We start from the raw sequence: 13,994 nt of genomic DNA, 5'->3' as shown, positions 1-13,994 counted from the left end.
ACAAAGACAGACATAAATTTTAATACAGCACCATGAATGCATTTTTTACCTGGGACACAGATCCTAAAGAATACTTTTATTATGTCTTCCTTTTTTTAAAATTAAATCTACAAACCCATTCTTAACAAGATCATGTAATGAAGGCATCGTTTCAAGGAGAATGCTCGGCAAGGAGTGAGAGAAATGTGGTATGCAGGGCAGGAACCAAACCTCAGGGCATAATAAATGAATAAACCTCAGGGCACTCTATGGTCTTAACCAAGTTTCTTAACTTCTCTTAATCTTCAGTTCCCCACTTGTCAGGGAGGACTAATAAATTATGCACGTCAACACTCAATGGAATTTAGAAACGTGTAGGATGAAAATCTGATCCCATACACTCCAGATGGCAGGCACAGTGCGACGTGCACTGTGAACTCTAGACAAACAAGCTAAAAAAAAACCTTACAGAATAATTCTTCTGAAGCATGTCACGTCACCTTGTTATCGTAGCTCACTGTACCATCAGGTGTGGTCGCCATTATTTCTGGAGTGGAAGCTCTTAAGTGTCCCGGGCTCATAATACTGGGTTTTGCAACTCCAAAACAAAGAATAAGGTAGTTTCTCCACAAGGTAACATAATTATCTCCACTGCCGGCGGTGCTGGTTTTCTTGGCATTAATTGGGCTACTGGAAGTACGGAGTTGAAAACAAGAGTGAAACTAAGTTCTGCATTTTAAATATCACTTGTTAAATAAAGACCCTAGGAAGTGCCCAAACACAGTTGACCAACTGTCCATCAAGGATTGTCTATGCTGTTAAGAACTGTCTGGACAGGGAATGTCTCTATTGGATGGGAAGTTGAATAGAACTTGAAGACTGTTTTCACCACTAAGTTTCTGACAGTCTAGAGTCAATCATATGGATTATTAAGGAAAAAAAAAACCCAAACAAACTAGTGCTAGGTAAGAGTTTTTGACTGGCTTTTATTCAATATTAAGAATTCTGTATTAGGAAGTGCAGAAACCAGAGAGGATTATAATATGCCAATCTTTTAGATAACATGTAAATGTAAGAGGGCAAAAATGATAAACAAAAGAGGAAAACACAGTTCTCTTACTTTGGGTCAACCAGAGGCATGACCGACTGGAGCCGAGTGAAGGCGTACGGCCAGGCATAGCTGAGGGCTGTGGGGCAGTGTTTGGGCAAGTTCTCCTGCCGGAGGAAACTGAAGAGGCAGAGGACCCAGGGGTCTTTGACAGACTGAGCGAATATCCAGACATGGGAAGGGCTCTTCACATCGTAATGGCTATTGACCAGGACTGCATTCCACTCCACCAACCACTGTAGATCCACACTGTGGGTCAGCGGTAACGTGGCCTGTGGGTCCAAGAAGTAGGCAATGAATCAATGCTGCACTGCAAATTACACGTCCCCACCACGGCTGGGTCTAAATGCCCCTTCGTCCACAGTGCTCTTCCTGATTACCTCCTGCGACGGGCCAAGCTTTGAATCTGAAACACCCCTCCTGCTCCTGCCACATAGGATGCCCATTTGTAGCCACTGCTGTTTCTGATGCAAGACTGAAAGCAGTTCAAGTGCAGGGCTCAAGGACACACGTCATATTTTGAACAGTTTTAATGGCACATAGCACTGTGCATTAGTACACCCAACTGCTCACCGAATATTTATTGAAAAATATATGGCCTGGGTTAAACTTGATCATGGATTTGCCATCGAAAATTCTTAAAAGTTATTAACTTCTAAGATTCACAAACGTGTTTTTAATCCCTGTCTTGGTAGTGTGGGCCTTTTAATGCCATAATCTTGTTTACCTCTACTTAGATTAAAATACCTTCCCTCTGATTTAGGGAGATGGCTGAATGCAGTCCCTTTTATGAAGGGCATTTCACTGATGGTTTTGAGGTAAGGCACCTACTTATTCTTGATCTATGATATCAAGCCAAAAAAACCAATACGTTTGAAAACTTTTTTGCTGCGTATCTCGTGCAAGTTCGTATGTGTCATTCTCTTTTAAGTCCAGAATATTAACGTTTGGGGAAGACCACATTTCGAATAATCTGGCAGCTGTGCCCGAAGAGAAGATTGCCTTTATGATTGTCGGGCATTTAAAATGACCCGTTCTATCTGATGGGTCTACAGGTTCCCACGGGTCAGGTGCCACACTAGTAGCCTCAATGGTGAGTGGGCTTTAAGGGGGCACATCTTGAGCTTCAGAGTCAGAGAGGAGGTTCCAACAGCACCCCCACTCAGAGCTCATGACCTGGGAAGAGTCCTGAGTATCCCAGAGTCTCTGTCTGGGAGACATGAATTTATAACTTGGGAATTAGAATGCTAATCTCACCTGATCTTTTGGGTAAATTATGTGAGCTAAGGAATGTAGAAACATCTGGAACAAGGCAGGCACATTCTTCTTCTCCCCTTTCTGTGCATCTTCCTAAGTGAGGTATGGCTGCTTTAGCTACCCCTGGCTCAGGATTTTGATTCTGATAGACAGAACAAAATCACATGAACGAAATATAATCTGCCAACAAATAAGATATGTGTATATAACAATTAAACTCAACTCTTCCATTCCATGTTAAAACACATCGAATTTCAGAAAGTGAAAGTCTGTACTGCTGGGCTTACTTGTTTGAATAATGATCATTATTACTACGACCGTAAGCAAGGACAGGGCCACTAAAGGTAAGGATCTGTGCTCATTCTCAGAGAAAAGACCATGAAAAGCTCACAAACACCTTCAGGCTCTGTATTCATTTATAGCTATTTGTGAAAAATGTTTGTATTCGTTTATAGCTATTTGACAATAATATACAAGAGGCATCAGCAATGTGGATTTTGCAAGTGGTCCCTGATCTGCACTGCCTCTTTTCAGCTATTTAGCTGAAATTAATCCAGGTCCCCTTACTGCACTATGCTGATTAAAAAAAAAAAATCAGATAGTTAATATCAGTTTCAATTTCCCTTCAAATTTTTTCAGGAAATTAAAGTGTGCCAATATGCTCTTGAAAAAGAAAGAATCTATTTGCATAGCAGATAAGGCTGTCCTATAGTCAGAGTCCAAGTAGGGTCAAGTGCCAGTCCTGATGCTTCTCTCTGTGTCACTATGGTGCTGCCCCTAAATATTTTTGTGTTTAGTACCTATGAGGGTGGAACAAGATAATGTTAAAGCATGCTGTAAACTGTAAGGCACCATATAGAAGTTACATACAGTGTTAAGCATCATACATAAAAAGAATTAACTTTCTTAAAGAATCCTGAGCAATTCTTCTTGAAATTGCAGTTTGCAAAATATTATCTATATTCCTGAGGCTCAAATTTTGTTTGAAATTTATCTGGATGTTTCCTCAGCTAGTATCTGAAAAGCCTGTCTTGTTTTCATAAGTACTGTTGTGTCAGTTTATTAATCTGACATAAAACCCCAGCATTCTGCCACAGCATTTTTCTTTCTCTCTCTTTGTCAGATCCAGAGCTTGTACTTAAGAACAGTTAGGAATCAGGATCAAATGTGTACTTACCGAATCTGAAACTGCTACATGAATGAAACTTTCGAGAATGGAAGAACTTAGCTGATCCATGACATCAATCATAGGTCTGTCATCGTCCTGTATGAAGGGTTGGCAGTTACTCTCCATGGGAAAATGAATCCTTCCCACCCACCCCACTGCCTTTGTTCAGTACACGAAGCAGAACAGCTTGCAAGATAGTGATAAGGGTTTTCTCATGGAAAAGTGAATGCCAAGATGGTGAAATGTGTAGATTAAATTCCCTGTGAGTCTGAGTTTAGTCTTTCAAGTTTCAGTGGAAGATAATTAGAGCTCTAACTTCACAGTGTACTGAAAAGACATATACTTGGATTTCAAAAAATCATGCGTGTACACAAGGATCTAAACAAACACTCGTGCCATACGTCATCCCTCAGAGTGTTCACGTTGTCGTTAATTTTAAGGAATGAAAGCCCCACAAGAATATGCTTTGCCGGACCACTAAAATGCTACATCCATAAGTCACTCATCAGCAAAAATAACTGATAAATTGTTGACTATGATTGAATTTTAGTTCCAAAGAAAGTGCAATGGAGACTGACCACATACTCTGCGGTATCTATGTTGTGTAAGCTATTTAGTAAGAGAAGCAAACTACAGGGTATAGGAGAGAGTATCTTATTGAAAATTCTTCTACACAAATAGCATATATACATATGTATATATATGGATATGTGTATGTTTGCCATCCTTTATTATAGAGAAGCTCAGAAATATCAAATTATTTACTTTTAAAGCCTTCAGGAAAGCCTCGGGTTGTCATTATTCATGTATGAATGAGAATGGTTTCAAAAAAAATTGTGGTTGGAAAAAAAAAAAAAGCACAAGCTCATAGATTGGACAGATTGGTGGTTTCAGGGTGGGTGAAATGCACGAAGGAAATCACAAGGTATAAACTTCCAGTTACAAAATAAATAAGTTATGGGGGTGTAGAGCACAGCATGGGGACTATAGCTGATGATACCATCCTGCATATTCGAAAGTTGCTAAGACAGCAGATTGTAAAAGTTCTCATCACAAGAAAAAAATTCTATAACTCTGTATGGTGACACATATTAACGCTACTTATTGTAGGGATGATTACACAATGTAAACAAATACACCTGAAACTAATATAATGTTGTATGTCAATGACACCTCAATAAAAAAATTATACAAAGCTGGGGCTGGTCCAAGAAAGTAACATATGAGGAATGTTTTTAACGCAGTCCTGGAAAAGCAGTTAAGAGCATGGGTTTTATACCTGAAACTAACGTAACAATTGTATGTCAGCTATACTTAGAAAGAACTTCGGGGATTCTTTCTAAGAAAGGCTTCGGGGGTTTCAATTCTGGTTCTGTTGCATCCTCACTGTTGATTTTGGGTAAGGTACTGAATTTCCCTAAACCACAATTTCCGTAAGTGTACACTGTGGATAATAACACTAATTCTTAGGTGATCGTGAAAGTTAAATGAGATACTATGTGTAGAGCACAACACAGTGCCAGACACATCCATGGTAATCATTGTTATCATTACTATCATAGTTAGAGACTTAACAGAGTTTTACCAAACTACAGTATGTCTTAGGCATTCATTCATCAGAAACCACAGATGTCCTAAAATATATCACAAAGCTATCTGAAGAAAAGTGAACATAAAGCACTGTGATGGATTTGAAAATATTTGGTAAAGACAATGGCCATTTTGTGGGTCATAAAACCAAGATCAGTGATTTAAACCCGGAAAATGGAAAGTAGCATTTTTCGAAGAAGTATGGGACACAAAAAACTCCTTCTCCCATTGACCTAGGTACTGGGATTGGCCACCTGGGCTCACAGGCAACATGCCTTATCATTAGAACAAGGATGTAGAGCACTTGACCAAGCGTGGAGGTTAGCTGGCCGATAATGCTTAATAATAGGCTCGTTTCTCTGATCTCAGGGGACATTTTCTTGCGATGGCATTTTCTACAATTACTGATGCAATTAAACAAATTTCAGTTAGCCAGACTGTTTGATGCCTTGATCATTTTAAATGGAACTGATTATTTTCTCAAGTTCATTCTCTAGTATAAATGTAATAATATCTTTTTAATTTGATGTTTGCTGAACATTATTGGGAAGAATGATCTGGGGGTATCTAGGTGGCTCAGTCAGTTAAGCGTCCGGTGTCAGCTCAGGTCATGATCTCGTGGTTTGTGGGTTCGAGTCTTGCATCGGGCTCTGTGCTGACAGCTCAGAGCCGGGAGCCTGCTTCGGATTCTGTGTCTCCCTCTCTCTCCGCCCCTCCCCCACTCACGCTCTGTCTCTCTCTCTCTCTCTCTCAAAAATAAACATTTAAAAAAATTTAAAGAAAAAGAAAAATGACACATAACTGAATCTTAAAATCCTTCACTTCTTAACCAAGCACCACCTCTTACAGAATCAAGAGTGGTCTTTTTCTATTGCTCTCAGAATATATAACTCATACAGATCAAGAATGTTATTTCATAATCAAAACCCCATGACGAATCAAAAATTATTTCTTGACATGTGTGAACGGAAGGACAGAAAACAATAATGCACTATTTACAGGTTTTAATCTAAACTTCAAAAGAAAGAAATGAATTGGAAAATTCAGAAGGATAATCCATACCTCCGGTTGACCCAGGGCAACAAATAAAGCTCGAATTTCCTTGAGTATTAAAACGGACAGTTTGCGTGTGGCCACCTGGAAACTGCAGAGTAAAACCAGAGCAAAGCCTTCCACGGCGTGAAGAACACTGCAGTGGGGACCTCGCTCCGACTGAATTCGGTGGCTGGAGCCATTTGGAATTAGCTGTCATGTAATGAGAACACATTGTATATTCAGAAAAATAACAATCGAGGAAGAAGAAAGTACTCACATGCGCATCTTTCGGCACATGTGACCTTGTAATATTAAAATAAATTACAGTGGCTTCTAATCAGACAGGAGTATAAATTCATTATTATTCATGACAGCACAGATCTCTTTTTTCTTTAGATCAATTGTTACTTTGAAATACCATCAACCATCTGTTACCTCTGATAAGAAATAACTTTCAAAGGCAATTAATATTAATAAGAACAAAACTGGTTCTATTCATATACTGTTGGCAATTATACCATAAATTCAGTCAAAGTGGCCTAATTTGTTTTTAGCCAGATTCCCTATAGACTTTTGGAGACCATTCAATTGAATTTTCAAACATTTACTTCCTAATCACACTTACTTACTTGCATTTGTGTTAGATTCTAATCTAGGTTTGTGCGTGCTTATGAGATGGGTTCTCAAAGTTTCTGAACCACGACCAAGTGGGTCTGAAACAAAAGCAAGCCAGACAGCAGGGCAGATTCCACATCCGTTTCAGGTTTTCCCTTTGACAAGCACATGCAATCCTTGTTTCTCTCCCTTCCATGTGTACAACACACAAGGAAAGAGGAATGACCTAGGATCTGGATCCTGGCTCTTCCCTCAGCGCTGTTGTGCTTCCCTGAGCCTCCGCCTTCCCCGGACTCTCAGCTGTGTTCTTCCCTCGCCAGGCCCTCTCTCCGCTCATTCGATGCCAAGTCACCGCTGCCCCTGCTCTCCTGACAACACTTCTCCTCAACCTGCTCTTGATAACGTTGTCATTAATTTTTGCCATTTAGGACTGATTTGTGAAAGAAGAAGGAAACCACAAGGTTGCATTTTCTTCTCTGTGGATATTGGGCAAGGCAACCAATATGTTGCAGGCTAGGAAAAACAAAACAAAACTAGTGGGCAGCTAAGAGCGATTTCTACTCCCTTAATGGTTTTGTGAATGTTAACAACTCTAACCTGATAACATATCAACCCTGAGTTTCCCGGTCACAGTTTACACGGATGGAAAAATTAAGGGCCACCCCAGGGCAGAAAGTTCCTAGGCGGCTGGAAGAAAGAACGCCGAAGTTTCTCCGAGCTGTGATGCGTTTACGTGTGTACTGTATTAGGGAATATAAATTGGTGGGAGGAGTGTGAAGATTACCTCTGAATTTCTGATCTTGCCGGCTTGTTCGTAGACTTTTCCTTGAGTTTGTGTGACCAGTTTCCACTGCGTGAGCAGCTGAAGCAGTAACTTGAGGGACGAATCAAGGAGCGTGTGGTGCATGTCATTTACTTCCCGGAGTAGGAAGTTGGTAAAGCCAAACAGTACATCTTCTCTCCAGTCTGAGAAGTCAACAAGTAAACCCTGAAGAGAGTTTTGTGCAATGTGTCGCAGTTCATCGTCCATATGAATAGACAGCCTGCAAAATGAGTCAAAAAAAATAAAGGGATTTAGTTTATTAACTTTTCTTCTAGATCTGTGATTGAACAAATACAGGCCTCTGTTTTTCCTTGTGTCTCAAAAATGGGTCGCCCCCAGGGCCCCTGGGTGGCTCAGTCGGTTAAGCATCCGACTTCAGCTCAGGTCATGTTCTCAACAGCTGATGGGTTCGAGCCCCACGTCAGGCTCTGTGCTGACAGCTTGGAGCCTGGAGCCTGCTTTGGATTCTATATCTCCCTCCCTCTCTCTGCCCCTACCCCACTCACACTCTGTCTCTCGTCTCTTAAAAAATAAATAAACATTAAAAAAAAATGGTTCACCCTTCCATATACTCTTCATTCGGCTCCCCTAATGTGGACACCTTATATGACCATGGTACCTTTATCAAAGCTAAGGAATTTACATAGGTGCAGTGCTATTAACTAAACTACAGATTTTATTCAGCTGTCCCCAGTTTTTCATTAATGTCCTTTTTTTTTCTGTTTCAGGATGAAATCTAAAATATTACATGGCTTTAGGTGTATCTGAATAACTTTTTAATACATTATTGACTATAGAATAAATTAGTATCAAACCCTGTCACTTTTAAGGATAAAACAACTGAGTACCAGAGAAGCTAAGGGACTCATCTGGAAGTTCAGTGAAAATGAGCAACTAAGGGTGAGATCAATGGTCCACAATTTTGCCCCACCAAGGGAGATGCGGTAATGTCTGGAGACATTATCGACTGTCCCAACTCAGAGAGTGCTACTGGCAGTTCTCTAGTAGTTAGAAGCTAGTGATCTGGCCAAACATGCACGGGCCAACTCCCTACAACAAAGAATTATCTAGACCAAAATGGTGACAATGTCAAGGTTGAGAAAACCCAAGTCAACCGGAGAATGTCAGGGTATTGGCGGTTTAACCTAGAGTATCATAATGATACTAAATCTTGACATTGTATTAACCATCCATTAACGTAATGTATAGATTCTTCTATTCATTTATTTAAGACACAAATATTCTTGAGACTCTCCTGAGATGCAGACGTAACAGCCCTTAGGATATCGAGGTCAGTATGGTTGTGTCAATTGGGTAGGGTGCTTGTAGGAGCCAGGGGTGAGATGGTGTTGGAGAGGAAGCAGAGACAGCTTGGCAAAGGGTCTGTGGGCCATGCAGGGAGGCAATACAGCAGGGAAGGGGTGAGGTGTGTGTGCTCTGGAATCAGAAAGCCTGGATCAGTGTCTTGCCTCTGTCAGTTACTAGCTATGTGACCTTGTGCTAGTTACTCAATCTCCCTAAGCCTCAGAGCCTCATTTGGAAAACAGGGACAATAACTGTACTCGCATTTCATAAATTTGTTGTGAGGTTCATTACGATGACCCATGTATGGCATATGGCACCACAAGGAGGGTGTGGTAGGCACTCAGTAACTGTTAGCTATTATTATTAGAAAAAAAAAACTGTATCTTGAAAGTTATAGGTGATATAACATGATTAGATTCACATCTGGAAAAAAACAATAGGCAGACATACGGAGGAGAAGGCTTAGAGAAGCAACCAGAGGCAGGACAGAGACCAGCTAGGAGGTCACTGCTGTGACTTAGGCAACAAGCGATGGGGGCCTGACCCAAGGCAGAGGAGTGGTAAGGAAGGAAGACACAGAGATCAAAGACACTGAGGGGATCATATTTCTAAGGACTCAGCAGCCTGGAGGCATTTAGTGTGGGAGAAGAAAATGGCTAAGTCACTGAGAGCGCCCCCAAATGGTCGATATTCTCCTCAATGAAAGGGAGGAAATGTTGGGACCCAGAGTGGTTAAGGAACTTCCTCAAAGTCCAGGATTCCAATCTAGCACATCTAACCCTTAATCTGGTTTTCTGCAAAAAAACCAAGTCTGGTACAGTTGTATATTTTTGAATAAACATGGTTTCAAAAATTCGATAAGCAAACACCTTTCATATTCTCTAAAGCATAAAGCACACTAATTGGTCCAAATTTGACAATATAAACCAGGCAAAAGCTTGTTAATGAGCAGATATATACCAAGTCAGGGAAAATGTATTTCCTGTTCCAAAAGCAAGTGACGTTCTACAAAGACGCTGGAAAGGAAGATCTAAGCTATTTCTTCCGGTTAGACTTGCCCCACTCAGTCTACAGTTCTTAAGGAGGTCACAGTGACTGAAAGAAAACAAAGATGCCCTTACCCTGAGCTTCCAGTTGAGGACTGGCCAAACTTACAAACTTTCTTTGTAAAACAAAGAAAGAACTTACAAACTTTCTTTGTATTTTAATCAGCAGCTTATTAAGTGTAATCTGTAACACATAATATCTGAGTTAAAGCTGGAGTTAAGGGCCTGAGGGCCCCCTCATATGGGAAGAAACATTACTCTATAAGCACCCCTGAGTCATTCTGTAGCCCATGGTTTAAAAAAACATTAGTTTATAAAACAACAATTGAAGTCATCTTCCCATCTTAAGTTCATGATTCCTATTTATTGTATTTACACTATCTATGGTCCTGAATGTTTGAAAGATTAAGCTTCTGCAAATGACAAGCCACCTTTATGATGGGAAAAACAGGCACTCAGTAAACATTAACTGATGGTAACGTGCCAGTGCAGAGGTCCTGGAGGCCCCGCTTTCAGTGATCCAGAGGGGCTGAGCCGTGTGATCACGAGGGCATGGGCTGCTCCCACAGACCGTTATTGAATAAGTAAGGGTGTGGCTTAAAAGGGGAAAAATCAGAACCTGAGCAAGGCCACCTTCTTGGTTGGTCAGACCAGATAAATGACTTTTAATGGAAAACACTTTCATAAAGGTGAGCTCAGCTTCACATGGGGTCAGCTTAGTACTTTTGAATAACCTTGTTGTGTTAGAGGTACACGAATGAAAAGGGAGTGATTCCAAGTTCACAGACTATATCCAGAAGAAAAAGATCCATTAGGAGAAACAGCCCCTTCTAAACTATGGCAGGAAAAACAAAAGGTTATTAGGAAAAGGTGAGGTACCTGTTGCCCTATAACGTCAAGGGCAGCAGAGGGAAAGATGGTATTATTTATTATTTATTTTTTAAAAATGTTTATTTATTTTTGAGAGAGAGCGCAAGAGGGGCAGAGAGAATGGGAGGGAGACAGAGGATCCAAAGCAGGCTCCACGCTGTCAGTGCACAGCCTGACGCAAGGCTTGGACTCAAAAACCATGAGCTCATGACCTGAGTCAAAGTCAGATGCTTAACCCACTGAGCCATCCAGGTGCCCTGGAAGGATGGTTTTAAAGCGATGCCCAGGAAACCATGGTTTCCAAAAGTAGGAATTTGCCGACAGGTGGGTGGTTAGCCTTTGTAATAATTGCCAGAAGTGGCTGGAATTTCCTCTCTGCAGGTGTTAAACAATGAACCTGCAACTATTTACGGTGCTCTGAATTGCATCTCAATGAAAAGAAATTAAAATTAAAGAAATAAGATTAAGTGGTTTATTGAGGCAATACATGCAATTGAGACAATAGTTCTCAGATACTCAAAACAACTAGCCACCTTGCACTATACAGACACATACTGAAAGGTGAATAAAAAAATGGTATATGATAAATATTTTTCAAGCACCACAGAAGATTGTGAAACTGTGTACACATTACCTCATCAATCTCCACAGGTTATAAGGAAACACTGCATAAAAAGTGTTTATCTGTCATTTTGCATCAAACCAATGACATGTGTCACTGCCATTTGGCTTTAGGAAAATTCTGTACATCGGGCAACTGATTTTACTCTTCTGAAGTCCAAATCTCCTTCTCTGAAAATAGGACTAAATATGTGCCCAGCTTTCCTTAACATAATGTGTCTGAAAATGCATTGTACATCATGGCATAATCTTTTATGCAAATGCAAAAATGCCTAAAAATAATAACTCACATTTGCTGAGAGTTTACTGTGTTCTAGGCACTATGTGAAGTGGTTTATATGCATTATTTGATTCTAACAACCTTATGACAAATTATTCGAAGGGAAAGGTAGACCATGAACAGCAACCCCTTAGTGCATAAACCATGCTGTGGGAAGTGACAGAGGAGAGAAGCCTGTATGCCATTGGGGGAAAGGTCCTTCCTGTGGTCAAGGGACAGAGCAGGAAACATCTGGGAGAACAGTTAAGAGAAAAATGATGCCCATGGCCAAGGACACAAGTAAGTTCCCCTGCTATGTGGAGAATCCCAGGGGTACCCACACAGCTGGGAAGGGCAGGCTTTGTGAGCGCAGGAAGGAAATTCTCCCCAGGGATCTTATCATGATGTCAGGACAGCCAGCGTGGCTTCCATGGAGCCCAACTGGAAAGATTCTTCACACAGCCATTATAAGTGGGCTGAGGGATACACATAAAATCAGAAACGTAGTAGCTTGGGGAAAGGGGTTTGCCAGTTCATTCCATACACCATCGTCCTGCTAAACACACTACTGTTAGTCTGAAATTAGAGTGTCTGTGGTAATGTAGTCATTACCTGAAATGCTGGCAAGGGGCTCTGGGGACAGTCACGTGGGACATATCCTTGAAACTCCTTATTCAGGGAACTGAGCTTGGGCGGGTCAAGGGGCGAACAGGGAACTGGCAGGAACGTTGGTCTTATTTTGCTAGTTTTAAAGAAAAGCAAGTTTTTCTCCAGTAACAACGTACCATGGATGCGACCACGAAGCATCTGAACTAAAAGGTCCCATACCTCTCTGACTAGACTGTATATTGTCTCAAGAGTCAATTCAGTCCCAATGCGATTGACGATGGGGGAATAAAGTAACTATAGACATGAAACCCACATTTATTGCTATTGAATTTCTTCATTTTGTCCCTTGACCCTCCATCAAGGAGGTCTGAAGGGGCTCATTTTCTCATAGGTTAACAGGACCCGGTGTGTAGGTCGAGCACTCCAAGTTATCCTTCCCTTGAGGAGAATAGCCTCCGGCTTCTTTTAAAGTTTATGAAAAAGGTCTCTTCACAGGCTTCCCATATAAGTCCAGTCATTTTCCTGATTTCTAAGACTTGAACTCTCAAGAATGTTTATTTGCTCTTTCCCCTCATAAAAACAGTACCCGTTGCTTTGGGCTTTGTAAGAATGTACGTAATAATAAACACGACGCACCATAAATAGCACTGACATTCCAACCATGTCTAAGAGAATTCCCTTCTGGCACGCCTGGCATCATGGTCAGCAGATTTCAGGCGTCCCTGGATTCAGTGATCAGAGTGATTCCAGAGGTAAGAGTCCACCCCACAGAGTCACGGCAAAATAGATTCAGAGAGTGTATCTGAACGCTGCATGACATTTCAAAAACTTTGTATTCCAAAGGCCTTAGCGTGTGTAATCTTCAGCAATTAGAACTTCACTGACACCAGTGAACTTTCCTTCTGCTTCAATCGAACTGAAAACTGCCTTTTCCCTGCTGACACATTTTCCCTTGGGTGCACCAAAGCGCTCCTCTATGACATTTACCCTTCTCAACAGCCTTATGCGATAGGCGGTATTATTCCAGTTTCATCCCAGGCAAAAAAGCCGAGGGGTTAAATAATTTGTCTAGATCACATGGTTAGTAAAATTGCAAAAGCAGGATTGCAAAATCCAGGGTTTTCCTGTGATTGCATTTCGTTCCCATTTTTTTGGTACTTCCTCCAAATCTCTCAGATGGTGGTCTCCTGTCTCTGGCTCACAGGCCATGACAAGCGGTCCTCTGTCCCCTGATTTCTCACTGCCACATCCAGCCCTTCCGCTCGGCAACCCCTCCTCTGTGTGAACACTTGACTCCTACTCACTCACGTCCTCCATTGCTGTCCCTGGCATACCGACCGGCTGCTCGCATACCTTTTGGGGTAACCTTGGCACCTGGCGCCTGCTTCAGAGCTTTTCTTTACCCTCAGTCTTTGCCATCATCCTGGGATACTCAAATATTAACAGGATTTGAGTCTCTTATTCCTCAGCTTCCCTTATCCCCAAACCACCATGCTTATTATTCTTTGGGATTCTACCCTTTGTTCCTCCTTGGATCTTCTCACCCAGAGCTGGAAGCCCCTCTTTGATCCAGGCTTATTTTTCCTTCCTTTCTACTGCTTCCCTGCTTCCAACGAATGTGCTCTTTGTTCACATTCTGGTTGTTAAGCTGCGGCAAAAGCCTAGGCTGTACCTTTTTTTTTTAACGTTATAATCTTCCTAAAATAGGT

General features: G+C 41.3%; 1 protein-coding gene across 8 annotated transcripts in view; it reads right to left on the bottom strand.

Moving 5' to 3' along the window:
- Positions 1-13,994, bottom strand: part of FRY (FRY microtubule binding protein) — a 441,627-nt gene that overhangs the window by 109,715 nt on the left and 317,918 nt on the right. For all 8 annotated transcript variants that reach the window (XM_053214058.1, XM_053214062.1, XM_027064642.2 and 5 more), the window contains 5 exons: positions 7,537-7,795; positions 6,165-6,347; positions 3,522-3,608; positions 1,100-1,359; positions 480-669 (listed from right to left, as the gene is read on the bottom strand). In XM_053214058.1, the coding sequence (XP_053070033.1) occupies positions 480-669; positions 1,100-1,359; positions 3,522-3,608; positions 6,165-6,347; positions 7,537-7,795 (979 nt within the window). The remainder of the gene's footprint in view (positions 1-479; positions 670-1,099; positions 1,360-3,521; positions 3,609-6,164; positions 6,348-7,536; positions 7,796-13,994) is intronic.

Source organism: Acinonyx jubatus, chromosome A1 (genome assembly GCF_027475565.1).
Source record: "Acinonyx jubatus isolate Ajub_Pintada_27869175 chromosome A1, VMU_Ajub_asm_v1.0, whole genome shotgun sequence".
Classification (NCBI taxonomy): domain Eukaryota; kingdom Metazoa; phylum Chordata; class Mammalia; order Carnivora; family Felidae; genus Acinonyx; species Acinonyx jubatus.
This window is presented reverse-complemented; position numbering and strand designations above follow the sequence as displayed.